This window comes from Neopsephotus bourkii, unplaced genomic scaffold, assembly GCF_033783945.1.
Source record: "Neopsephotus bourkii isolate Nb327-2 ecotype Australia unplaced genomic scaffold, CSIRO-AGI_Nbou_v1 NB_1707, whole genome shotgun sequence".
Taxonomy (NCBI): Eukaryota; Metazoa; Chordata; class Aves; order Psittaciformes; family Psittacidae; genus Neopsephotus; species Neopsephotus bourkii.
The window spans coordinates 2,023,068-2,050,307 of record NW_026902181.1 but is presented as its reverse complement, the minus strand read 5'-3'; the positions used below and the strand labels follow the sequence as shown (position 1 = coordinate 2,050,307).

At 43.8% G+C, this 27,240-nt stretch overlaps 3 protein-coding genes across 3 annotated transcripts in view; 1 reads left to right on the top strand and 2 right to left on the bottom strand.

Annotated features, from left to right (window-relative positions):
* HIF1A (hypoxia inducible factor 1 subunit alpha) overlaps positions 1–27,240 on the bottom strand; it is a 266,600-nt gene that overhangs the window by 92,271 nt on the left and 147,089 nt on the right. The gene's annotated exons all lie outside the window — the stretch shown is intronic.
* LOC133224740 (uncharacterized) lies at positions 2,440–10,124 on the top strand. Its single transcript, XM_061376503.1, has 3 exons — positions 2,440–2,725; positions 2,809–2,979; positions 9,725–10,124. The coding sequence occupies exons 1-3, from the start codon at positions 2,440–2,442 to the stop codon at positions 9,904–9,906; spliced, it is 639 nt and encodes a 212-aa protein (XP_061232487.1). The 3' UTR covers positions 9,907–10,124.
* The window catches only part of SYT16 (synaptotagmin 16), a 105,112-nt gene continuing 94,804 nt past the window's right edge, over positions 16,933–27,240 (bottom strand). The window contains exon 10 of the mRNA XM_061376456.1: positions 16,933–17,512. Coding sequence (XP_061232440.1) covers positions 17,199–17,512 — 314 coding nt within the window. The 3' untranslated portion in view covers positions 16,933–17,198. The remainder of the gene's footprint in view (positions 17,513–27,240) is intronic.

The window sequence follows — 27,240 nt, the reverse complement described above, 5'->3', positions numbered from 1 at the left end:
AATTAGTGCCAGGTGCTTTTCACAGGGCTGTAAGATAGCTCAGACAGGAGGCAAGACAGAATTTAACAAATGATTGAACAGCCAAGGAAAAAAAAAACAAACACAAAGCTTGTGCTTTTCCATCTCAAGCAACAGAGAGGGACCTGGAAGCCCCAGGTCTGTACAGCAGCTCTGCCCCAGATCTCATGCATGAGACCCTGGGAATGTTTCTATACTTGCCTCGCTTCAGGAAGAAAATCATCCCTGCCTGCTCGGTGCTGCAGTGAAAGGGGTTGTACGAGCTGGTACTATTGGCTTGTTGATGCAGACGTCTGCAGGGGGTAAGCACAGAACTGCCAACACTGCGCGCGGAAGGTGGTGAGTCAAATGTGCTGGTGCCCTGCAGGGTTTCCTATCACAGTGTAAAGGAGAATAATCAGTATGCAAGCTAAAGCTGGCTCAGATGGAAACCATTTCTGAACACCTCTTGCATGCACAAATAGAGAACCTTAGGCTTCTAAGCACACAGAAATTGTCATTTGTTATCAGCAGGAGACGTGACTTTGGCATGGCAAGACTTATCATCATGTCCTTGCTACTGCTGTCAAACTGCAGTGATAAATTCCCCCATCTCTAACCTTAGCAGCACTTGCAATTAGGGGGTACTCAGCTGAAACCTTCCTCTAATTTCATATGCTATGCTGTTGCACTTCCCTTCTTCTGGGGCAGGAAAAACAGCTGGTCCCACTGTCAGACTCCCAATTGATAATGCAAAGCTACCAGACCACAGGCAGGTGAACATGTGGATCGAAAACACATGTCAGCCCCAGGATTTCACACAGACTGACAATCGATTTCAGTCCTTCCAGAGTATCGAGTCTTATTCCTCACTCAGGCGGAGAAAGCCCCCTTTAATTGACCCTCAGAAAGCTGGGGACCCACAGCTGTGCTGCTGTCTGCTGGCTGGAGCTGCTGGCTTTGCACTTTAAAACTGCCTTTCTTTCAGTTTGCTAATTGCTTTGCAGATATCCCTAACTGCAGATTCTCCCTGGGCACACATGTGTGTAAGGCACAAGCACCTGAATAGCTCTCATGAGTGCACAAAGACATGAGACTTAATGACTGACTGTTCCTGTCTTGCTCCCTGTAGTCCTGCTGCTTTTATCAATAGAATAAAATCATATTTCCAGGTTTGCCCCCTTTCCACACTGATCCAAATAATACCCCTCACTGATGGCAAGCCTGACCAGCTAAAGTCTGCAAACTTGTTAGCTATCTGAGGATGAGAAGTCAATCTGCAAAGGGATAACCTCAGCAGTCCTGGTAAGATTTCCTCCTCACACAGGCTCAGTGAGCATTTTTGGCAACACAGCTCTGCTGAGTGGTTATCTGTCATGGTGGGTCAAGGAGAAACACACATGGTTTAGGTGGCAAAGTCAGAACATACACAGCAAGTAGATGGACCACAAGAGATGAAAGTGCTATTTCAGCAGTCCCAAGGGGAGAAAATAAGGGTTCTGATGTCACATCCAATTCTCTAACTTTGACTTTGCTTCCTGGACTCTATTTCAAACATCAGAAAAGTGAAATAAACCATTAAGAAAAATCATTTCAGTCTCTCAGAGCTATAACTGTAACCCTCTCAGAGTAAATGCCGCAAAAATACAGCTTGCTCCTCTAAATATCCGGAAGTTTCCTGAGCTAGAACATGATTACTGCCCTCAACACTACCCCTTAAAGTGGCACATTATTTTCTCCATAACTCTTTTCAGCCTCAGAGGAAGGTTTAAAGGGTTTCTATTAAAACCACACCATTATTTTGAGTAGTAGCATTAATTTTCTATCATACACACCACACTGCCTGTAGAGTAATACAGGTCTGCGGAAAGTCAGATTGCTGTTTTCATTTAACAGAATTATTGCAGCATGCATGTTTCAGTGTTTGCCTTATGTATGGTACTGTTTCTAGGCTGCAAGTAGATGCATCAGCATCTGGCTGATGCATTCCCTTCTGGGGGGAGCGTTTGGCATGCTGTAGTAAGAATATTTCCCACTCCGGAGGAAAAACAATCACAGATATGTACATGCATGCCCAAACTCTGCACTTTTACATGTGTATGCAGAGGCACTCACACTTTTTATGAACATGAATGTAAATAAACAGGTCTAAATCCTGCAAGAGGAAAATAAAAGCACATACATTGCATCTCACAGCTATAAGACAACTATATTTAGATAGTTGCCTCATCCTAGAGGTTGATACTTCATTAACAGGCAAAGAAAGAGTAGCTATGGTTACTTTTCAGAGTTCAGCTTTGACTGTAAAAGATGACTCTGATTAAAATGACCTTCTGGAGAGCATGCCAGAGTCCGGCAGAGCAGTAGGCACCTCTGCCCACAGCCAGCAGCGCTGCAGGACAAGCAGCGAGCCTCCCTCTCAGCTCTTTGCCCTCTTCCACAATGCAGCAAAGGCGAGAGCTCACAAATACAAAACTTACTCCGCATCAACAGCCACCTGCTAAAGCCCTCTGGGCAGATCCCACCTGCAAAGCCCCGCTGACAACCCCACGGCTGCTGTCCCTGGCACAGCAAAGGCAGCTCAACGGCACTCACCCAGCTAGCCCCGGCTCCAGAGGGGGGCTGCTCCCCGTCCGGCTCTCGCTGCCGGGAGCGCTGCTGCTCCTGGAGGAGGTGGTGGCGGTGGAGGAGGTGGTGGCGGCGGTGGTGGCGATGGCAGCTCCTGCGGGTCCCTGCAGCTCGCGGAGGTGGGTGCCCAGATGTGCCCCGCTCGGATTGGTCCAGCGGGAGCAGATGTTGCCCGGTTGCTAGGAGAGTTGCTGGGAGCGTTGCTAGGAGACCGTGACGCTCTGTCCATCACTGGCGCGACTCGGGGCCGCGGGGAGGGAGGAAAGAAGGGAGGGGAGGTCCCTCCAGCGGGACGCGCACCGCCTGGTGAGCCGGAGGACGGAGCAGATGCCGCGGCTTGGAGCTGGAAAGGCGGTGAGGAGCTGCCTGGGGCGTTGCGGCAGGGGATGGGGTGTGAAAAGCCAGAGCTGCTGGGGGTACAGCCCGGCAGTACAACCTCGCCTCCCCTCGGGGCAGGCGGAAGGACGTAGGGAGTGTATCAGCAGCCGCAGGGGTGCCAGGTGTCAGCTGCAGCCCGGGGAGAGGCGGAGAGATCTGCCGCTTCAGGGGAGATTGGGAGAACCATAATCCTGTGCCTGAAACTGCTGGTAGCAAGAGCAGAGAGCCCAGCTTGTCTGGTCTTTCTGAGTCACACTACTCCCTTTTGACTTAGTTGCTCCTTCCTTCCTCCATGTCCACCACCACATCTTGGCACACAGTTTTTTTCCCTGAGCCTTTGGGATGTTCCACCACATGCCATGGGCCTCACCCAGGCACATGCACCTGTGATCCCAAAGAGGCACCACAGCATTCTGAAATCCAATGGGCAGGAATTGGGATTACTGCAGGAATAGAAGCCACACAGCAAAACGATCCAAACCTCCTGCTCTCCCAAACAAAACAACAGGTTACTGTGGGGTGGGGCAACTCCTGCATCTCAGCTACCATGGGGGATTTCACTACTGATCACCCTCCTTATGGAAATAGGTGAGATATCAGACTCAGCCTAACCTCATAACCAAGGGTCCAGCCAGCAAAGCTCAGAAAAAGTTTAAAAGCAGTAAGTAAAATAGTACCTGTGTAAGATAGCATGCCCAGAGCGGAAATCCCTTTTCCAAAGATCCTAACTCTGTAGGCAGATACTGGAAGATAGAAGAGTGTTTAGAAATAATATTTTTTAATTATTATTATTATTAAAAAAGTTACTCCAGGCAGCAGTAGGGGTCTCCCCTGGAAGAAGGGTGCCACTTGTGACTTGGGAAAAGTGGTTGCGCAAGACAAACTTTTCTGGCAAGCCAGATTGGTGCCAGTGGCTGCACTGAAGTTACCACCACAACACTAACCTAGATCAGACCCAGACACTCAGCCTGGGCTTTGCTCAGCACCTTTCTCCAAGAGAAAACTTCCTTAAGCAAAAAAAATTCCTTTTGTGCCTCCCAGCTGTGACTGTGTCCGGGGACGGACACCACTGCTCCCGAGAGCCTCATGCTCATGCCACCACCATCTGGGCAGTTGCTTACTCCAGCCCATGCCCTGTCCTACTATTGAAGGTGACTCAAAGACTCAGCCAGTGCCAAAACAGAAAGGTGAGGTGCTGTGGGAACACATTCATTTTGGCAGCATCTGGACAAGCCTGTTTTCTTGTGATCTGGAAGATGGGTGTCCCATGCATAGCATATCTGGGCATGACACTGCTGGTAGGACACACAGAGCTCCCTTCTCTCTGCTTGCTCCATGGAGGTCCTGCAGAGGAGCGTGTACCAGGCTTAGCCCTTCTCCCTCTTACATGGTGGGAATGGAGGCACACTTTGTTTGGCATTCTCCTGATCAATATCTCATCCAAATTTTAACAGAGCCTTGGCAGGCAGAATCCCAGCTGACATATGCCAACACAACAACCTCAAACAAGTCACTCCATCGACTTTGAGTATCTGGTTGTGTTTGGTACTTGGTATGCACTGACATACATGCACATGCACTCAGCTCCTCTTATCTTTGCAGTTTGAGAAATGATCAGTCATGGCCATATACTTGTTTCAAATTATCTCTGAAATTCTGCTTTTTCTATTGAGAAGTCAAACGAACTCAAACTAATTTCAAATTTGAATTTTCTAGGACAATAGGAAGGCATTGGAATTTAATTGATTTTGATTACCTGACTTATTATTATGCTGTCAGTAGCGATAGTTCAGGTTAGTGCAATTTTAAATTTACTGAGATGAATCTGACATTTCACTGCCGCTGAATAGAGGACTTGAGCAATTCTTCAGCTCTTCACAAAGATGTCATAATTAATTCAGTAATATCACTTCTGTAAGCAGAGATAGAAAAGGAAGACACAGAAGCACCTACTCTGTGACTAAGAGCTCAATGAACGACAGGCTTACTTACTCCAGTGTTCCTGAAATTGTATTTTTTTTTAACATTCAACACAATTTCTGCTGCAAAGACCCACCTTCCCCTCTCCTGTCAGCACACAATCAGGACTTATTAGCTGGCAATAATTTACAGCCAAGAGGTCAGCTAATCTTTCCCCAGCTGGCTCCAAGAAGTGTTTCCAACCCCTGATTAGCCCAGAGCAAATTCTTCCTCAATCCAAGTCTAGCTGCTCTTCTCTGTCCCCTTTCTGAGGGGGCAGAGAGTGCAAGGAAACAGATCCCCTGACAGTATAAACCAGCATTGCTTTGCTGGCTGAAAGGGGACCTCTGTCAAGATGAACAGCAGTTGCTCCATCACACCCCACCCCATACCATCCCCTTCCTTGGGCCATGGAAGCACAAGAGATCACCTCCTGTCCTCATCTGAAGAGGAGCTTTCCCCTCTGCCAGGGACACCTGGTTAGAAATCTCCACCCAGCTGAAGCGCACAATTTTTTAATGCAGTGGAAATTAAACAGAACCATGAACTAGGACCAAAGTCTCTATTGACAGTGGTATTATTTGAAAAGATAAGACTTTAAATGTGTACTGCACAAGATAAAGCCTGGACAGGCAGACAATAAAACAGCAGCTTTTTTTCCTTTTTTTTTTTTTTTGTCTTTTTAATGCAAGATTGCTTAGCATAGTCAGTGCTATAATAAATCTGATTTTAAATGGTTTAGAGCAATTAGAAATATAAAACCCCAGAACATTACCATTTACTTTAACTGCCTCAAAGAAATAGACAAAAATTAGTTCCTTCATTTCAAAGCAGCTATGTCTCCTTAAGCCAACTGTTAAAGAAAAATGAGTTAATGTACTGTCTTGAATTTAAAGCACCGAATGCTCAAAAGATGCATGTATAAAAGCACCAGTCCTCCCAGGCAGCATATACCTACACACTTGCTGTATTTCTAAACACAGCATGCAGGAGGTATTTTTAAAAGGAGGTATTTTCAAAAGATAAAAATTACCTGAAATGTTTATCATTTGTACCTGAAACACTGAGCAGTTTCAGATCCAAGGAGTTACACCCTGGACCAATTTTGATCCCTGGCTTGGCCTACTCAGCTAACTCTGACAGACAAAGATCCTCAAAGGCTTTCCCAGCTGTTGACTTGTCATAGAAAATGCAGAGGAGAGCATCCAGTTTCTGGACCCTGCTGATGCTTCCCAGCAGTTGGCCAACCTCAGAGGGACCAGATGATTTGGGATGTTACTCCAGCCTGCACCTGAAATGCAGCCTTTGTATTTCATCCTAAAAGACCATTCTTTTCTGTTTTTCCCATACTAGAACTTTGTTTTCTGCTCTGTTTTCCAATTCATTGTACAAGAAAATCTGTTGGCATTTTGAAATTTTTTGTTTGGTTGGTTTTTCTTACCTTTTACATTTTTAAAAATTTCAAGAAACTTCAAGAACAAGCTGGGGAAGAGCAGAACCAATAAAGCCCATTTTCCTATGCATTTATGCTCTCTGTTCCCTACATCTTCCCCACCAACCAAATTCCACCATGTCCCCTTGGACACCTCCAGCTCTAGCAGAGACTGCACAAGAGGCAGCACAAGCTGTATCTGTTCCTGAACCGCATGTTGTTTTGATGGACCGCCCCTTGCCTAGTTCTTTCTGCTTCTCTGTAAATGATCCTCTGTCAAGTGATAACGTTTGTAGAAGCATGATTGTCTTTGAGACAGTTACTCTTACTTCAAATGTGATTGAAATTGGCCAACCTGTTAAAAAATTACGGTGGTGGAAGAGAGACTGGCAAGGAGACAGATGGCAGACAGCTCAGCTTCTCTAGCCTCAACTGAGCTGATTGAGAAGTGGGAATGTTTTCACCCTCTCACGAAAAATTATATCACTCTTTCATTAAAATTCAAAACTCAGTTTCCCGACATTAAAAATGTGACTTTTCCAACTGGTCAAAATTAGCATGAAAGCAAGCATGTCTCGGCAAAACAATACTTGGTACTTCACCAAGGAACGAAGCCTTTCTAAGCAAGGGATTACAATACAGTGGGAGGAAGAACATGATAATTAGAACAATAAAACAAAACGCAGCCGGAAGCCTAGTGAGACCCACATGTGCTCACACTGAGCAGTGGACATCCCAGCAAGAGCAGCAACAAGCAGCTTGCTAAACCCAACCTCATATGTGCACAGCAATGCTGTACACCAAGCACATAGAGAGCCTAACATACTTCACCAGCAGCTTTATGGGTGGCCTCATTCAGGCCAAGCTGCCCAAGTCTTGGCACCATGACATATGGCCCATTCCCCACTCTCCCTGAGTTCAATGCCAGCAGCTTCACTGTAGGGTGTGCTGAGCTTGCACGGGGACACAGGCAAGCCTGCCCAAAGGAATAAAACAAAACCCACTCTGGTTAGCCCTGTGTTAGTGATCAGACCCAGAGAGCCCACCCAATGTGACAATACCTTCACCTCCCTTGTCACCCCAGAGTGGCTGGGGACATTCCCACAAGGATGTTGTGAGACTGCAGGAGCAGCAAAGCAAGTGTATTGTTCCCAGCAGTGCCAAGTCCTTTAGAATAATTGCTGGTGCTCCTTTGTGTTGGGTTTACATGGGAGAAATAGAGCAGAGCTGGTGAGGAAATTGGGGCCAGTTGATGGGCAGGGTGAATTTAAGTGGTTTTCAGAAAAATGCATGGGGTGAAACAGCATTTGAATAGTCAGACCAGGAAAGTACTGCCCTGCTACCAACTCAGGCCATGCCACTGCCTTGGCAGCAGTGCCCACCTGGGCTCCCAGACCCCAGAGTAAAACACATACTTCATCATCAATTTGCACCAAAGAAGGTGAGTTTTTCTGAACTCCATGTCTCCCTGGGCAGCTGAGGCTGAAAAAAGTTAGTGTAGTACCCCATTTCCTCACCATTTTTCAGATGAAGGACTCTGGGCTGGGTTTTCTGTGCACCCAGACATGGCTTATATTGGCTGCTGTTGCGAGGCTTCCAGGGACTGAAGCTACCAACTGTTGCCAGGAAAAGAAACTATTTCTGGGCTGGTCCTGGAAAGCCAGCTCTGTGGATGCCAGCAGGGATTCAGAAATCATGGTTTCTTATGTCTCCTTCAAAGATAGCACTGCTATTCTGAGAGGAACAAACTACTCCCAGCTCAAAATCACCAATTTGGACATTTTTTTTAGCTTACAGCTTTTTCTGTCTCAGTGTAGGCATGGATTACAACTGCGACCTGGGGAAGTATACCGCACACACGAACACATTGTGATCAAAGGTACATGCAAGCAAATGTAGCCATAAGATAAAGACATACCCCTCACCACTGCGGTGACGTGCGCAACCTCATGACAGTCCAGTTTCAGTTCTCCAGCCCAGTGCTTGAGCTCTTACCTGTTTCCAAAGCAAGACACATACACCCCATGGCCACTCCAACTGCTACAGGGACATCCCTTGGCATCCTATACACCTGGTCTGGATGTCAGCAAAGCTGGTATCTACACACAGGAAACATGTTGGTGACGTTGACTCCCACATGCCCTGGTGCAGGTACCAACACATTCACTGGTGTATAGGGGAACCAGTGGCTGGAAGACCACCACTGAAGGTGTGTGAGGGCCTGCTTCCCAACTCCTATTAGGGTCTGGATAAGGGATGGGGAAGCAGCAGGCATCACATGCATAGGCAGCAGTTTTCCTTCCCGTCATAGAGCTGGCTGGAAGGTGGTATACAGGGGGAGGCAAGCATGTGCAGCATGGGAACCTCTTCAGATCCCTAAAGCCCCCAGCAGCCCCCACCTCCTGCCATAGGGCCTCTCTGTCCTTGCAGACAGGCAAGGGGACCAAGGGGATATTTCATATTCCTCCCAGTTATTCATTATACACCAGACACCTGCATCTTTGTTCTGAACAAAACACATCCACCTCTCCTAGATGCATATTCACTCTGTTCTGCCACGATATTAAAAAAAAGGAAGATACGTCAGTTTTGCATGTCTACATGAGCCATCTGCTTCTATTTTATTCATCAAAACCTGTAACAACAGTGTTTGCCATAACAAAATAAGACTGTTTCTAAGATGGGGATGGTTGTATGTGTGCATGGATAATTTCACCCCAGAACTCTGCAGAAGCTGGGTTTAATGCTTTTTTTTTTCCCAGCCAGATATCATCTAGACATTAGTATTCCAAACGTATCATATAATTAGCAAGAGACAATATACTGTATGATCACGCACGTTAGCACTTAAATAGAATAAAAATGTTTCATTGTCAAGTCCATGAAAACTAAGAATAAACCCGTACCATGCTTTCTGTTGAATAGCCAAACATCTTTTCATCATTATTTTTCATCTTTTTATCACAGTTTTGCACTTCAGCTCTTTCTATCACACACACACCAAACGAAATGATGATCGTGCCATTCCAGTGGCCTCACCAGTCAATATCAGCCATTTATTAACTACACTGAAGATGAAACTTTCAGTGCAAATCTTTGAACTTTACAAAGTGAAAAGGGTATATGAATTTGTTTCTTACAACCTTCTCAGTATGAACAATTCTCCTTTTATAGATGCATTTCCCATAAAAATAATTCAGCAATAAATCCAAGCTCTGGAAGTCTTACTTTCGAACTGACAGAAGTAGCGACCTGTTCTTCTATTGATTTGTCTGCACTGTTAGTATTTAAAGTGATCAATTTTATAAATTTTGTGCTTGTACACTTCAGGCTGGGAAAGGAGTGCTGAGATCTCTCTTACTCTTGATGCACCCTCAGCCACAGAGCTGAATTACTATGAATACCAACCAGCTCACTACCTGCCCATAGTCTGTGCTGAGAATATGACAGCAATGAAAGGAAAAACCTTACAGGCAATTATTCTACTCAACACCAGGAAGGAGATGCAGTAAGTGAGTTTACGATGCTGTCCTGTGGCAAAGCTGGTGGAGAGGAAAAACTACCACATCACAGGGCCTGCGAAAGAAAGAGGAGATGCACACACCCCTCAGCACTGCATCACCAGTGTCCAGCTGTGATCTCGACAGTGAGACAACAGAAACCTGTACGTGCCAGAAATGGTATATGGTTCCAATATAGACATAAACCAATAAACACTAAAAATAACTTATTACGTACAGTATATTTAAATCAACAGTCAAATATACATTGAGGTGTGCTTCATGCAAATGCCTTGGGGCACTCTACCATAAAAAACAGTTTTATATATACAACATATAAATACCACACAGTATTTAAATGTTGAGTCTACCAAATGATTATTTCATTTACTCTTCTTGACAAACAAAACTCTTCTGGGAAAAAATCAGTGAAGTTACAGTTGAGAATATAGCCCAGCAAGACAAAAACCACAGCAATGCCAGCAGAAGACTATAGGAGAGGTATGGTACTGGCTTAAATGAAAAACTTGTGCTTGAGGTGCCATGTAGTGACAGCAAAAGATTGGAGGATAGGTTTTATCCTGAGCACCATGAAGACAAAATATTGCTACCAGGCAGTTCTCTATAGATATTAATGAGAGGATGGGAGATGCAATGATGGAGACAGTGTGAAGGAAAAGCCTGGAAAGTGTTAACCAGACACAACAGGGATGAGGAAAGCTAGCAAAATTGTATGATTTTCCCAGATGATAATGAAAGAAATTTGCAGTGTTATCCTAATTCTGAAAAATTAAAGGAGAGGGAGGTATTTGGAACAATGAAGTGCCTTCCTTTGAGGTCAAGGCTAATTAATGGTTGTGGGACTCAGGAGAGAATTTAGCTTTTGTCTGAATCCTGAGTTCTCATTCTTCACTCATGGCCAAGATCAGATTTTTGTCTTACTGCTCAGAGATAAGCCCATGCTGAGTATGATGTTACAGGGGATAGACATCTCCAGAGTATTTGTTACTTATTTCATGGTCACCTACAGCCAGGAGGAAACACAAGTGCCAGGAGCTAACGTCTTCACTTCCTCACACCTGCAGCTGCTCAAGGAGCTGTGGTTTCTGGTAAACCACTTCTGTTAAGTAAAATCCAACTATTTGCTTTCTAATTTTCTAGATAGAAGAGCGACTAAGAGGTCCAAATGGAGCTTCATAACATTCATCAGACTCCTGGGTCCCCTTTTCAACTTTCTTCAACCTCAGCTGCCTAATGCTCATTAGCTGTAACATGGTGATCATATAGTTTATTGCTGTGCAGGATCATATGGACTACCAGTTTACCCACATCACTTCCAAGCAGCAGACTTCTTTCTGCTTCATCTATGATACCTTGCAGGATTCTGGGTTTTATGTCCCTGTGATGGGCAATACCCAAATACCACACAGGTTCCCAAATTAGGATGAAAAAAGTCTCAGCGTTGGACTTCTACCTGCCTTCTACAAGCACTGGGGTTTTCCTGCTCTGTGTACAAAGACCTGTCTAGTGACAGTGCTTAGCTCAGGCTGTTCAGCTCTGCAGAAAGATGTCAAAATTCATCCTCCCATGGCAAACTCAGGAGCAGAGCGGGGGGAAGAAAATCTCACCCTCAGCCTTCTATTCTGTGGGAGCAGCACAGGGAGAGCCCAGCCAGCAGCTCTGCTCTTACACCCTCATTTGTACAGATGGCTTGTGTGGAGCCAAAGGGATTGTAACACTAGAAGAGATGAATGGTATCTACCAAATTCTTTATCCAGGCTACAGTATTGACCTATATCTGCTTCATAAAGGTGAAAAAACATGGATAGCTGTGTGGGTTGAGCAGGAACATCTTCCTGCTGCCAGCTGGCAAACAGCTTGGGGATTACAGCATGAGGATTAATAGCCTTTGTCATTTGTAAGTGCAGATGCTAACCTTACTCATATGACAGACTGATCTTCTTTGGATTCTGTGCCTGTTTGCTGTTCCAGAAAGATGACCTTGGACTGCTGTGAGAGACAAAATATTTACACATTCATTTCTTAGGGCCTACAGCGTAGGCTGCAGGAAGACACCAGCTCACTCAGCACTGAGAAAAAAGGAAGCAAAAAAAAAAAAAGCTGTATGCCTTCAGCTTGGAATCATGCAGAGAAACTGGGTTTTAGCTCAGGCTTCATGCCAGTGCAGTCCGGCTGCGCTGCTTTCTGGAGTACAGAGTGAGCAAACCTCCAGCTCTACAGCAGCACAAGCACACTGAGAGCCTTCCCTCCCCACCACCTTCCTGGCCACTGTTTGGGGTTTTCATTTCGTGCCTGACAGCTTGTTAAATCTGCACCAGATTCTGAATAAACACCCAAACCAGCTACACTGAGTTACCCTGTACGTCTTTCCAAGCTTTAGGATCTGTCAGCTTCTGGCTGCTTTTCTCACAGAAGCACATCAGCTGGGAGCCAGCATCACTGCCTGGGGTATGAGAATGTATTTGCTGGGGTAGCGCATGCTGAAGGGAAAAAACTGCCTCATTCAAAGTGTGAGTTCTCCCTCAAACCCTGGCTGCTTTTTTCCCCTCAAACCATAGTCGCAAACATCACACTTAGTACATTTTAAATGGAAAGTGGATGTTCCTGCATACTAATTCCTTCAGGCTCTGTTGTCCTTTTACAGAGCATGATGCTATGAAAAAAAGAAAGAAGAAAGCAAGTAGAGAACAGGTTGTTTCCTCTGTCATTAACTCAGTCCACATTGCAGTGAACGAGTGTCACTACTTCATAACTATTAAAGTATCACAGCCCAGCCAGCAAGCTTCAAACTCCACAAGTGGACTAGAAAGCAGAACAGCAAGGTCTTGGTCGTGAGCATCATAACTTTAAGATGACCCCTCCAGGAGTCAGCTCCCCAGGAGCCTTGGGGATAATGTGATAGAGAAGGCCACATTCTTTGCTCAGCCTTTCTGTCCACCTTTTGTGCTGAAGGGCAGAAGGCAGCTGAGAGGCTGAGAGATGAAGTGCTGTGATCACACAGATTAAAGATGATGATAAATATGGGAGTGGAAAGAAAGCTCTGCATGCATGCTAGCTCCAAGGTCATCACCAGCTTCAACTGAAGGAGAAAATGAGGAAACGCCTGCTCCTCTGCCAAGCTGCCACCTTCAGCTTTGTGCTGGAGAAATGATCAATAGCGACTAGCAGCCTTTAGTTCTGTGCATCCAAGAACATCTAAAGACATTCATGACTGAAGACCAGTCGATTATGTAAAGCACCAAATAACTTATCAGGATCTGCAGCCGCTAAATATATACCCAAGTATTGTTCATGTGCCCCAGGAGCTGCACAACCCACTTTACCCCTCAAGGGAAACACAGACAAGCCAGAGCGACAGGAGAGAGCAGGCCGCAGCAGGGTCCAGGTAATTAAAGACATTGGTAAAAAGGAAACCCAAACAGATCAAATGATGTAGCAGACCATCCAGATAAAGCCTTTACAAATGGGCACTTCAGTAAACTGTAGCTGTAGCTCAGTGGGCTAAAAGAGGTACTCATTCCTGTGGGCATCAGTTGAAAGTCACCATTACAGGGAATATAAACATGGTGAGATCATTCTGTTCTGTTGTCGATACACATTAAAAACAAAAACTAAAACAAGAGCAGAGTGCCTGGCAGGACAGGGGCATGCTGGCTGGAGAGAGACCAAGGAAGGAACAGACTGCAGCTAGCAGAACGATGCTGCTCAAGATAGAGAGATGTGTCCAGAGCACTTGCCCACAATATTCTGGGCTTATGCCAGTGCATTTAGTTCCTTTCCCACACAATGGTTTTGTGGGTTTTCAGGCTGTGATTTTTATTTTATTTTTCTCTCTCAAGAGAAGAAAATTCAAATAAGCTATAAGGGGATTCCAGACAGTGGTGTTAGAAGGGGATGAATTAGCCTAGAAAACACGAGTGCATTAGGAAACCTCCATTATCTGAACTTGCAAGTCCCAAGCATTCCCAGAACCAGGTCAGCTGTTTCTTTCCTGCTTGCTAAACTCCCCATGGCCCTTCCACATCTCTTCTCCCCACCTGGAGCCCCACAGAAGCAGAGATCAGGTAGGTACCAGCATCAGCATCCATGTGGAGGGAAGCCAATGGAGCACAGGGCTTTAAGTCTACTGACGATTGCCAACTGCAAGGTAATGCATGTCAAGTTTCCCAAGGAATGGCAATCTTTCTGGGAATTCAATCTTGTCAACTACTTCCAAAAGAAACAAGGAGTTGAAGCAGTGATTGAAAGGGCAGTTGTATTTACATAAGAAAATGAGCACAAACCCAGGCTGTATCAGTATTAACGATGGCTAATTCAATCTGTCAATGAGAAGAATACGGAATATGGAGGAGCTGCTGCAAAGCCTTCATTTCACAGACAGTTAATCCTAAAAAGAAAAAAAAGCCACCAAAGCAAGAAAAATCAAGGTAGCAAGCAGGAACAACCCCACCATCCAGCACTGTATTCATCCCAAGATTCCTAAATTCTTCCATTGCTTCAGTAGGAACATAATGAACCCCACAAATGCACTAACATTTTAAGCTGCAGCTCCAAAACCCCTTTGTGCCATCCCTTTTCCCTTCCCTCTAAACTTTTCTAGCAAAAAATCAGGCCAAAGTGTTGTTGCAAAGATGCAGCAACCTGCTTCCATCAGAGAGTAAGGTTTTAACATGCTCAGATATTAACTTACTCTAAGTAAGTTAGTTGCACTTGCTTTGCTCTGACTCCTGATACTCTACACTGAAATTATATATTAAAATTCAATTCCCTTAATGCTGTATCTTCAGAAAAGATCTTGATGTGAAAATGGCATGGAAGTCCAAAACCACTTTATTTCATTACTTTTTAAGAGTATTTTTTCCACTCTTTTTAATCACACTGTTATAAATCTGGTTTATCTCCAGTTCACTGCTGAAACATTATACTTTCCCCTTAGCTAATCATGAAACATAAGCAATACTCCGTAGGCTCAAGAGGTTGTGAAGAGAACCTCACTAAGTTTATTATACATACACATCCCAGATAATAAAATTAATTATAAACACTTCTATATACATTTTATGCAGTTCAGGAAAAAAGATGCAGAGACTGGAAAACACTGAAATCAGCAAATGCACCTTTTCAATTGGGCTGTTTCTTTACTTTTTTCCAGAATAAAAGTACATGATATAAAAACATTTATATTCCGCTGGTTACCATTCACATGCTCATTTTCTCTTGCACTGGTAAGCAGCAACATTAACAGTGCCGTCAAAAATGTATTTACTTGCTGAGCTGTATTTGGGTTATTTGCGATACAAAGCCCCAGTAGTGCAAAGCAGGTATTACACCAGCTTATCTAGGCAGTAAGGGCAACCCGCTTACACAGGACACCCACCATCAGAAAAACAATGCTCAGACAGGTAAGTGATAAGAATATATAAAACCGTGTCCTGTCAAATAATTTGTATCACTTATACCAGATGTCCTTCTGCATGCAGATTATTCTGTCTGCCTCACGAGGACAGACAAAGACTGTGTGTATGACAAGGGATAACCTGTACGTATCACACCACTGCCCGCAGGGTCTGGCTAGCCTGGGTGTATATGATGTAAACCTGCACTGAGTATCAGTTTTGGTCAAACAGCCAGTGCCAAAATTTGCATTAGTTAGATTTGCACAGCACCGTTGAAGGGAAGGAGACATTGTTACAGTAGGAGGCAGAATTTGGTGCCAGGTCTCAGTAAATGATAAAAACAAAACATGATGTGATTCATCACAGACAAACCCTTTCAGCAAAATAATTCCTGTGTCTTGCTATCCTCAGCAGGAAAGGGGAGTTGATAGTATTTGAAGATCTCAGCATCTTACTGCCTACATACCACCACCGCAGCGGAGGGATGAACATCCTCTGCTGTGTCACACACAGCATTGCAACAGCTAACAACTGCTGAACTTTCAACAGCTGAGTAGCAGACTAAGACATGTCCCCTATCCATCATCTCCATAACTTCAAGTCACAGAGACAGGACATAAGATTAAAATAGAAAATGACAATATACTCTGTACCATAACTACATAAAAGTGTCATTGCCTCCTCCAGCAAGCCTGCTCTTGCATTGTTTTTAGTTAAAGTCAGGAAGCATAATACTTCTCTCTGGTGTTAGTTCAACAGAGCCAGCAGCTCCTCAAGGGGGGCCCCCTGGATCCCATTCCTTGCCTGCAGGAGAGCTCGCCCCAGAGATGAGGTGACACAGTCCGGCATCCTCCGCTGCTCAGTGTCAAAACCAGTCCCCTTTCAGATGCTGAGAAGATAGTACAGGACAGCACATTCAAAGAGCCCTCAGCACTGAGTTGTGCTTAACAAAGTCACAGAGTAACCACAATCTAAAGCCTTTTTGTATAATGCTCACCAAAATGCTTTTCTGAATGAACCTTGCTTAAAAAGCCAAGTAAAATGAGTAAAACAGTGATGCAGAAAAGAGTGATTCAGGCACAAAGGTGGATGTGCAGCTTGTTCTAGTCTTTTTTGGTATTTGTGATGACAGAAGCCAGGAACTTCAAGTAAACATCTAAACATGCATTGTATAACTATAATATAAAACTGATGTTAGGTATCTCTCATGCAAACTCACAACAATGCTGGCTAACAAGTACACAGGATACTTAGTTGAAAGTACTAATAGTGCTTAGTGCTAATATCAGTTTTTAGTACAGAAAAAACAGTAGTAATGTCTAGGCACTTGAAAGTTGACAAAGAATTCAAGAGTGCTTTCCCATGCTGCCTGAAAAATACACCATTCAGTTTATAGTGGTATCAAATGCTTATTTCTAGGACGTAGAAACACAGTAATACAAAGGGAGAGAATGTGATCTGCATGCAGGCTAGCCTTTCTGTGAGCTATCTGCATAGCAAGAATATCTGCAAGCTTCACTAACATAAATAAGGGAGGGAGGGAAGAGAGAGTTTACCCCAGAAGAAAACAGCATCAAAATTGTCCTATGATGGTCAAACCTATGACAAAATGAGTGGAGAAGATTTTGTAGGTATTCACACTGCTTCTCCCTAGGATTAATTATTTGGATGTACAATAGGCAGGACAACCTGGAAAGACCAGAACTAAACTTGCTTCCCAGGCCTTGCCATCTTTAATACCTGTGACTGCTGATACTGAAAAGTCAGGTCAAAGCGCATGTGACCCGTAAGAGCACTGTGCTTGCCACAGCACAGCTTTTCGCTGCTGACTGAGAACAAGGAAAGACAGCTCATCACATCAGGACCCACAGGCTGCCCTGGTAACCACTAGGACTCCAGCAGCATGTGCCACCTGCAGACCTGTGTACCCTTCGATTCCTTCATTTCCTGCCAATGACTTTGCTCTTCCTCTCCGCTGCTGTTCTGACCCATAGAAATCCATCCAATCATCTCTTTGCGCTTCATGCTGCGTCTGTTATATATGGAGATCATTAGTGTGACATCAGAGAGCTGGAAGAGAGCAACCTGGAAGATGAAAGTTTCTTTGTAGACAGGGTTGGGCTGTCCTCGACGGATGGAGGTTTTGCAGTGAGACATCTCCTGACCCACAGAGTTGCGCAGGCAGAGCTTTCCATAAGTATCTAGGACAAAAAAGAGGAAATAATATGTTAGGCACAGATGGCAGAATAAATGAAAGCCCCAAGCAGTCAAAAAAACACCCCCCAAACCTCCAAGTACAGTAGCTTTGCCTACAGTGAATAATAGATGAGGGCTGGACTGCTGTCATTAGAAAATCCTTGAGATGAGAAACAGCAGGAATGGATTTCCTCATATACAGCTGTGAAGAAAAAGGATGAAACTGATGCATGTTTCAGCTCTACTTTCTTGAAAAGAGGAGGAAATCTGGCTCCCATGCCTAGCAAACCTGTCTAAGACTAACGGAAACTATCAGCCATCTCTACGGATTCTCTCCATCAAATGATGAGTCTCTACCTTCCCCCTTCTCCCTCATAGTCAAGCTTCATTGGGGCCATCTTACCAGGGCTTGCCTTGGCTTCACTTGCCTATCCACCACTCTCCTTTGGAAGAATGCCTCTATGATCTTTATTGAATATAGGAAACAAAAAGTGTCCTGAAAGAGATGGAAAGGAAACCTGCATGCATTGTGAAATTATTTGATCTCACATGACAGTTTCTAGGCTTTTTCTAAATTCTCATTTGTCCTGATTTTGAAGGAAAGTACAATGATGTCATCATTCAAACTTTTTTGGTGGAATCAAGGTCAGTTTTATTCACTATTTAAAGTCAATATAAGGAATAAAAAGGCTTAGTAGATACAAAAGAGGGATGGTTCAGGTCAGTGTTCCTATAAATCCACCCTTAAAATTCTTGCTGCTCCTGTATTAATTAATTTACCTCTGCTGCATGATCACTAATACCTTGGTCTCAGGCAGAGCTCTGTTGTCCCAATGTTCCACAGACCCAGCTCAGTGTAAGTTTTCACCTCACTCTGCACGTGATGGTAACAGATTACTTGTCAAGAAAAGTCCCCTCCTAACCCCTTTGTGATTTGTGCCTGAGGATTCTGCAAGTGAGGCTTATTTCAGAGTGTGCTGAAGATAGGAAATAAATAACAAGCCTCCGTCTTTGTCTATGGCATTTCTATCCTCTTCTGTTCCCTTCTGATGTGATATTTTACGCACTTATCTACTGAGCAACACAAGGTGTGAAATTACACTTCAGGTGTGAAAACACTTCTGTGTCTCCAAAGCAGGGCTTTCCACTCCTCTCAAACTGTTCCACTGAAAAAGCTGTCAGGAGACTGACAATCAAGGAGCAAATTGTGAGCCTGCACAGCTGTACAGCTATCCAGTTACTGCAGGGGAAAGTTCAGTCCAGTCATTAGCTGGGGGTGCCAACCTGTCTCCCAGCGTAACCCTGGAGATGAAGTAGATCTTGCCAACAAAGACCTACCCGTTAGACAGAAAAGCAGAGCTCTGACCTGAAATGTTTTCCTGATGGTTTCTCGGAACAAAAGAACTGCTATACCTAGAGGTGGACTAATTCCCACAGTAATATTCAATATTGGCAGTGCTGAGGGGCTGAAACCTGTAACAACTTCACACACATCAGAAACACAAAGCCCAAGAGAGGAGTCTCTGTTCTAGCTTGACTCAGTGTGAAACAATGCAAGCAAACTACCAGACACAGTCTCTTGCAGAGCTTGTAGAGATGTCACTTTGCTTTGCACTGGCAAACTGTAACATGCACTGTTCCTCCTGTGGAAGTCCTGGCTGCTGGTCTGAGGCTGTGAGGAACTTGCTGGAAATAAAGTGGGGAGTAGGGGTTTTATGGGTCCTTTAAATATCTTAATTTTTTTTTAATTTTTATCTTTTTTTAAGGAGGGGATTTCAAAATAATGAAAAATCTCTGCCAGGTTGATTCTTAAATACAAGCAAGCAGCTAATTAGTACAATTCCCTGTTTGAATTCTTATTTTTTTCTTTCTTTCAAATTAAAAGCTTACATTTTCTACGTAATTTCAGTGTATTTTCCAAACCAATCCCATTTACAGGCAGAAAGCTGAAGGGGCTTGTTTCTGCTGACACACAAAAGAGGTGGGTGCTGAGACCTAGGAATTTACAGAGGTGAGACCATCTGTTTGCTCCTGGACCAATAACTCCATTTTTTTCTAGATGTGTCCTTGGTGTTATACTGATTTCCCCATTACCCTCTGAGAACTGCTTTGCTGAGGGTGAGGGCATTTGAGTGGGATCACGGTAGGACTGGGTCAGCAAGGGCAGAGTGGGGGCATGGAGCAGCACTGGAAAGGTCCTGCTGTTCGATCTCTTGGCAGCTCCTGGGAGGGTTTCCCCAGCCGAGGACTGCTACAAACACCGTCACTGCTATCCTATCTGGCCATGGCAATGTGCAACGTAACTAACAGCAGATGAAGTGTGTTTTAGCTTATCTTCCCATGCTACTTGAGGGAAAGATCACCCATACATGCTTGTATCTCTTTTTTATGAGAAGACAGGGAGAAGACTGAAATCTAGATTTTCCTCTCAGTTCCCTCTGACTGCTGCCAGTATTGGCAGCAGCTCAGGTGAGATTCATCACACCTAACTGCAGGCACATTCATTTGAGTGCTCCCCAGAGGAATCAACCAATTTATAATCAATACCACCAGAAGAAGCACAAGGCACAATTCAGCAGCTATCTAGTAGACAACGCTACCATTACAGATGATATAAGTTTTAACACTAAATCAAATACCACAGCTAAAACACTTCATAGGATGCTGTTTCAGGATGTCCCAGTTAATTTTCCAGGCAATGAATGGATGAGTTTCTTGCAACTGTAAACTCTAGGATGCCAAACCTTTGACTGATGCCTCCACTTCTGCAAGTGAGGAGTAATATAGCTGGCTTTAAAGAAAAACAAGCATCACATGACCAATGACTTATATCCAACAGAGATCAAAGTCAAAAAATTGGGCTGCTTCTTTAATACACATCAGATCCACTACATAATTCTGCACCAAGGCCCTTTCTATAAAGTATCAAGGTAGATGAGGATTGTGCATGTATCATCTGGGTCAGTCAAGAACATGCAGGCAGGGAGGAGACTATGCTCAGGGCAAAGCCAGTACCATGAGCCCTTTTCATGCCCATGTAAACACAGGCACAAAACCAGTGTAAGTGACAACTAAATCAGATAGCTAACTCTTCTCAAATTTATTCCATTGGATGTATTTTACCAGGCAAAAGAATCAAGCTTGCCTGAACAGAAAAGAGTAGGTGTGGATAATTTATTTAGCATTTAAAATTTGCTTTGCAGAGCTGGTACGTATGAGGCTGAGCTGATATTCTGCTCCACTAACTACATTTTAAGACTGTGGTTTGCCCTTATTCCATTGTGCTCTTTGCAGTGTCTTTTTAGGTGTCTCATTAGGAAACACTTCATAGTTCTCCTTATGGTTCAGTCTGGTTCTCTGAGATAAAAAGCTCTCCCCTCCATTTGGCTTTGTCAAAGAAAAATCATCCCCAGATACACAGTGAAATTTGTGGAACTACAGCAAGGATGAACTTGAAAATTTACTGAGGAATGTATGTGGAAGAGCATCCATTCATTATGAAGGCAAACATTTTCCACCTAATTACATGCTTAGATTCAATAATGGCCTCATTACTGTGGTATCTCAGCACTCTTTGCTCTTCAGTGTATTTACTCTCAGGCCACCTCTGTCAAGCACAAAAGGAGAAGAGAGATTAAGGCTTGACATTCTTTAAAATGCCTAAGTGTTCACCTTCTATTTAGGCACCTATCCTACTGACATGAAGGAGAGTGAGACCTCTTAATATCTGGGAGTGTCTGAGACTGCAGCTTGCCCACAGTTACACAGAAGCCTGTGAAGAAGCAAGAACAACATCTAATTTTGCCAAGACCAATTTTAGCACTGCATCAGACTCTCCTTTTCATATAGGCTTTGGAACAGAAGTTCGTGCTACAGCTCATCTTTACTCTAAACTAATTTTTCATCTCTGGTATGAGTGGATTGAACAATGTTACCATATACATAAAATATCAACACCTCTGCATTTAATACCAGAGTGAAAAGCACTAAATCAAGGAAGGCTGCAAGAAGCCAGACACATTTTGGGCTGGCGCTGCATAATCTTACTCCAGAGGTTTGGCCAAACCTCTCCTTGTGCAGACTGCTCTGTCTCCATCAATACTGCCCTAGCCATAAAACACCTCTTGAGAGCTCATCTGCAAAGGCAATCACTTTATCTGTGATTCTTCTAATGACCATTTCTGTCACCATCTTTCTAAGGGAACTAACTGAAAATGACAACTCAGGGGAATAATCAACTATAATTTATATGTTCACGTTTTTCAAACAGGGACCGTAATGTTCATTCTGTTTTCATTTACCCTAAGTTCCACCATTATTAATAAAACCGACTCATGAACAGAACACTGCAAGTACAAAAGCATCTAACAAGCTGCTTGAATTTATATTTAGAAAGGAAATAAACAACCAAAGACTCCTGACCCTTTAGGTCTGTGGATTGCAGAGTACAAAATAGTGCCGTACAGACATTCCCACCAGCACACCAGGCAAGCTAGCTCATTTCCAAAAGCAGCATAACCATCTCAGCATGCTGCAATCCAGACTAATAACAGCCGCAGTAAAATAAAGCCTTGGGCCTAGAGCTTAATTTCACCCAGCTGGCATGCCCACGCTCCTAGCCTACATGATAAATGGCAGTATCGCATGGCAAAGCAGCCCCAGAGCTTGCCTCTGTGCTATCTGTACAGAACAGCTCAACACGAGGTCTCTGAAACCCAGAAGACCATTTCTCCACCAGGCATGGCTTTACCTCACCATTAAACCAGCAGTGAGCAGAAATATTCTGAACCTGGCTCATTGTAACTGGATTGGGAAAAGAGCAGGGAGGAGAATTAGACCCAAGCTTTTGTTCCCAGCCCCACATGGTGAACATCAGGATTAGGCCAGAGGCAGGTTGTGGCTTATTCTATAAATTGTACAAGAGCTCAGAGCTGCTTGTTAAGTTGCTGAGGAGACAACTTGTCTTCCCCTATTCCACCAAGTCTCTGCTGCCCAGGTCCCCTCTCTTGTGGCTGGCCGCTTTCACACAAGGAAAAGGCTGGGATCAGGCAACCTTCACAATGTGAGTCATTACAGAACTGACCAGCAGTGCCTTTAATTTAGAATGCATCAGAAATGAGTGCTCCTACTCTCTGGAAGCACTGATAGGCCTTGTTGTGGTTAAAGCCCAGTTGGTAACTCAGAAACATGCTGCCATTAGCTCACTCCCTGCCCTCTTCTCCAGTCCCAGAGGGATGGGGAGGAGAATCAAAAGAATGTAACTCCCATGGGTTGAGATAAGAACAGTCCAGTAACTAAGGTATAACACAAACCACTGCTGCTACCACCAATTATAATAATGATAAGGGAAATAACAAGGGAAGAGAATATAAAACTAAAAGGGGAGAAGGAAAACAATAACCACATGCGATGCACAATATAACTGCTCACCACCTGCTGACCGATACCCAGCACGACCCAAGCAGCAATCTGCGCTGTCTGGGTAACTCCCCCCAGTTTCTATACTGGGCATGACGTGCTGTGATATGGGATACCCCTTTAGCTAGTTCAGGTCAGGTGTCCTGTCTCTGCTTCCTCCTGGCTTCTTATGTCCCTCCTCACTGGCAGAGCATGAGACTGAAAAGTCCTTGATTGGAGTAAACATTACTTAGCAACAACTAAAATAACGGTGTGTTACCAGCGATGTTCTCAGACTAAATCCAAAAACACAGCACTGCACCAGCTACTAGGAAGAGAAAAATGGCTGCTATAGTGAACCCAGGACAGGCCTAGGGGAGGGAACTGACAGCATTGACTTGTTTCATGCAAAGAGACAGGCCGAAGAAGAGCAGACCAGGGCTCTCTGGAAGCAATGCCCAGGTGTCTCAGGAAAGAAAGCTGTTTCCAGAGAGCCTCTGAGCTCAGTTCCTTGATGAACTCCATGTCCACTCCATTTACAGTGCCAGCTCTCACTTGGCACACGAGTTGGGCTGGACAGCCAACATACCACCTCCCTGCACTCTCCAACCCTGAGGAGGTGCAGCTTGCTTTGGGAGAGGAAAGAAAAAAGAAGTATTTTTTTTAACTTGTCCACAGCTGTGGAACTGGGAGAGACACCACCATACATTCTACTTCAAATGCACTCCTTTGATTCAGAAATATCTTCATTTTTATACCCAGCAAGTGAAACACAGATGATGCTTTTCATAGACCACATGTTATCACTGGACATCTAATTATCATGGAACATCCCCCACAAAAATCTCACAACTGCTTCTTGAAAGTCCATTATTCTGTGACTTGTTTTTCTGAGCCTGATCAGTCCCAGGTCTCACGTGTGATGGGAAGAGCTGTACCAAGCCAGTCCATCCATCCAACGGTACCCAATACCAAATGCCTTACTAAGTCCCTTAAAATATGGCAAATATAGCATATGCTGATTCTCTCCCAAATACCTTCCCAGTCTCCAGCCATTTGTGACTCAAGTCAGAGGCAGTGTTTTCACATATATTGGTCATCAGTGGATTTTTCTATGTGACCTTGTCCTGTGTTGTACCGGACTTAAGCATTCGTAATGTTCTGTAGTGAGGAATTGAACAGCATTAAAGAGCTGTCCCCTCTTGATCTGCTACCTCCTTGCTTCATTTCATGATCCTTTGGTTTTGTAACAGGAAATACAACAAGTAACTGTTGCCAATTCACTTTCTCAATGACACTTATGATTGCGTAGACCTTTGTGAAACATTCCTTTTTCTCCTTCTGTCATAGCATGATGGGAGGCACAGACTGTTCAGCTGCAGCTTCCTTCAGCTGCTCCCATACCGGTGATTGTCTCTAATACAGGTCTTTCCAATTCTGCTGTATTCTATTTGAATAGAGGGAGCCAAAACTGTACATGGTATTCATTACACTGGTGACTCTATATTTACAGTCAAATACCAGTTTTTCATTTTGTCCTATGTGTATTTCTAACCTTTAATTTGTTTGAGGTATTTTTTCATTACTACTGCTCATCCTTGATTTTCCTTGACATATTTATTATAAGCCTAATAAATATATTACTCCCAAGTAGCTCCAAGTTCATCCAGATTAAGTTTGTATTTCACACCTTCCCCCATGCAATACCTTATGTTCATCCATACTTCATCTTCCGCCTCACTACCCAGCTGCTCATTACAGAGACGTCTTTCTGAGGCTCCTTGAATCTGGCTTCATCTTTAATAACCTGAGCAAAACTTTCTCAGCTGATCTTATTGTAAATTTATTCAAGCTACATTCAAGAATGTGCAACAAAAAGAGGAAGGACAATTGGTCTTGTACAAACTTACTGTAAGGAACTGGCAAGTACTTGGCAGCAAGTAGCTGTCCAACACCTCTATTGCTCTGTTAACCAAGATCTCTGGAGGACTGAATACATCCCAACTTGCTTTGGTACAGATCCCCTTCTATTATGGATAAGATAGAAGCATGAATTACAAACTTTTAGGAGCCCATGCAAGTTCCCCTGTTCAGTGCTAGATATGCAGGTTAAAAGTTAGAGGTTTGGTTTGTTTGGTTGCTGTTGTTGTTGTTGTTGGGGGTTTTGTTGTTTTTTGTTTGGTTTGGTTTTGGGTTTTTTTTTCTCAGCTTCCTGGTCTGATTTGGAGTAATTAAAAAAATTAACCTGTGCCTCAGTTATCCAGGAATGAAAAAGCTATAGGAACTTTTCTTCTCTCACAAACAAGTTCATAAAATAAAATCCACTAATGGCTTTCAAGCATTCCGACACCAGAGCAATCAGGATGCTAATTTTTCTACAGGAGCATCTTCTGTACTCCTCGGCATCGTTATCTGTGGCTCAGATGTTTGTTTTCAGACAAGGCTTTATGCCAAGAATTTATCCTGTTCTAAATAGAAATCCTGATAGCTTGTTCTCTCCCTCCTGTCTTCTCCAGCATGAATGCTATTCTATTTGTTTAATGGGGTTAATATGCTGCTGGTATAATAATGATCATGTATGGATGTAATTATTATGTGTGATTAATTCTGCAGCTGCTGAAAAACTTGGAGGACTTTCCTTAGGCAAGGGAATATCTTCACAATAGTCCTCAAATTGCATTACACACAGACATAAACCGCAAAAGAAACGCAGAAGGGGAAAGAATGAAGTACGGAGTAGAGGAGAGAGAACTGCACTCAGCAAAGCAGCTGATGAAGGTTAAACACCATGTGAACAGAGACCATCACTCTGTTGCATGTTTATACACTGACTAGCACAAATGATTCCTGGTCTGTCACTGCAGTCCCAAGGTACCATGCACATAGCATGTAACCGGTTATAATTTTTTTTAAGATATGTCTGCCGGTGGTGTAGGTTTCTCTTGTTATAATTGTCATTTTATAATAATTAACATCCTTTAAACTAACACACTGGGTTTTGTTCTAAGAAGATACAATAACACAGACCAAAATATGACCCCTGCATAATGCTAGCATAGGTTAATGATTTTTACAAGAACCAAAGAGAATGAGGTGCACAGTATACAACCCATTAGAACTAAAATACAGAGTGTCCACGCCTGACAAAACCATAGATGTTTTCCTGCATAAGGCTTTTTGGCACACACTAATAATTTACAGTCCAATGTTGCAGCCATACTCTTGAGTGCTCTTAAGTGCTCTGAGTGATAATGGATCTATTTGTGTGATCAGATATTACAGACCTAGGCCTATAACTCAGCATGCTCCCAAAACAATACCTGGACACTTATCCTTGACCAGACTATCCTTAAATTCCACATATGTGACCTGAAGAGAAGACACTGCCTACAAGATTTAAGTCTCCAAGCTGTCCACCTGTTTTCTAATCCAGTTATTACTCATATAATCACCCATGACTTTTATGTTTACCTTACCCAGTTTAAAGGTTTAAGTGAAGGAGAAGATACGCGCAGGAAAAACTGAGATGTGCACTATCTTCCTTTTCTTCTCCAGAAAACCATCTGGTTTAGCCTCTGCTGTCTTTAACACCTAGAATCACCAATGCTCCAGCCCAGATCCTTCTGTACACAGTGAAATCCCTGTGCAAGGATGCCAAGCAGTGAGCACACACACTGTAGGAGATTCTGAGCTCACCTATGCAGGACTGCAGGTATCAGATGAGAAGATCAAGGTGGGCAAAAAGCACAGCTGGAGAATTTGCTGCTGTGCATGACTCTCATGGCATTCCCCATAGCTGCAGCTGTCAGCAGCAGACAATACTAAAGACACTGGGCTGCAATAGGACCACATATGGGTACTGTACAGGCTCTGTACATGAAGGGCTAGGAATGGAGACGGATTCTGCCCATTGACTTCTCTCAGTCGTACCATAAATGGCTGCCCTGAACAGCAGTATGTGCTTGGTATTTCAGTGTCCTGAAGCACTGTTATATTTGAAATCCCCATGATACTTTCAAGAAATAAATCACTCCCTCTGAGCCCCAAACAACAGAACTGCAGATAGGATATATTTGAGAAAACACAGAGGCTATTTGCTCACCTTCCAGAAAGGGAGATAGCAGCTTTAGTTTTCACCCAGAGAAGCACTTATTGAGCATCTCATTCAGCCACCAGCATGTTTCAAACAGTAATGATTGGACCTCACAGCACTCCTTTGCAGTATCTGCAGGAGTTATCAGTGAAATGCTACTCAAGCATCTGAGACAAGGGCTGGTTTTCTTCTTTCTAACTTCTTTCAGTTTCTGCTTCACTGGGTTTTCCTTTTCTCACCACA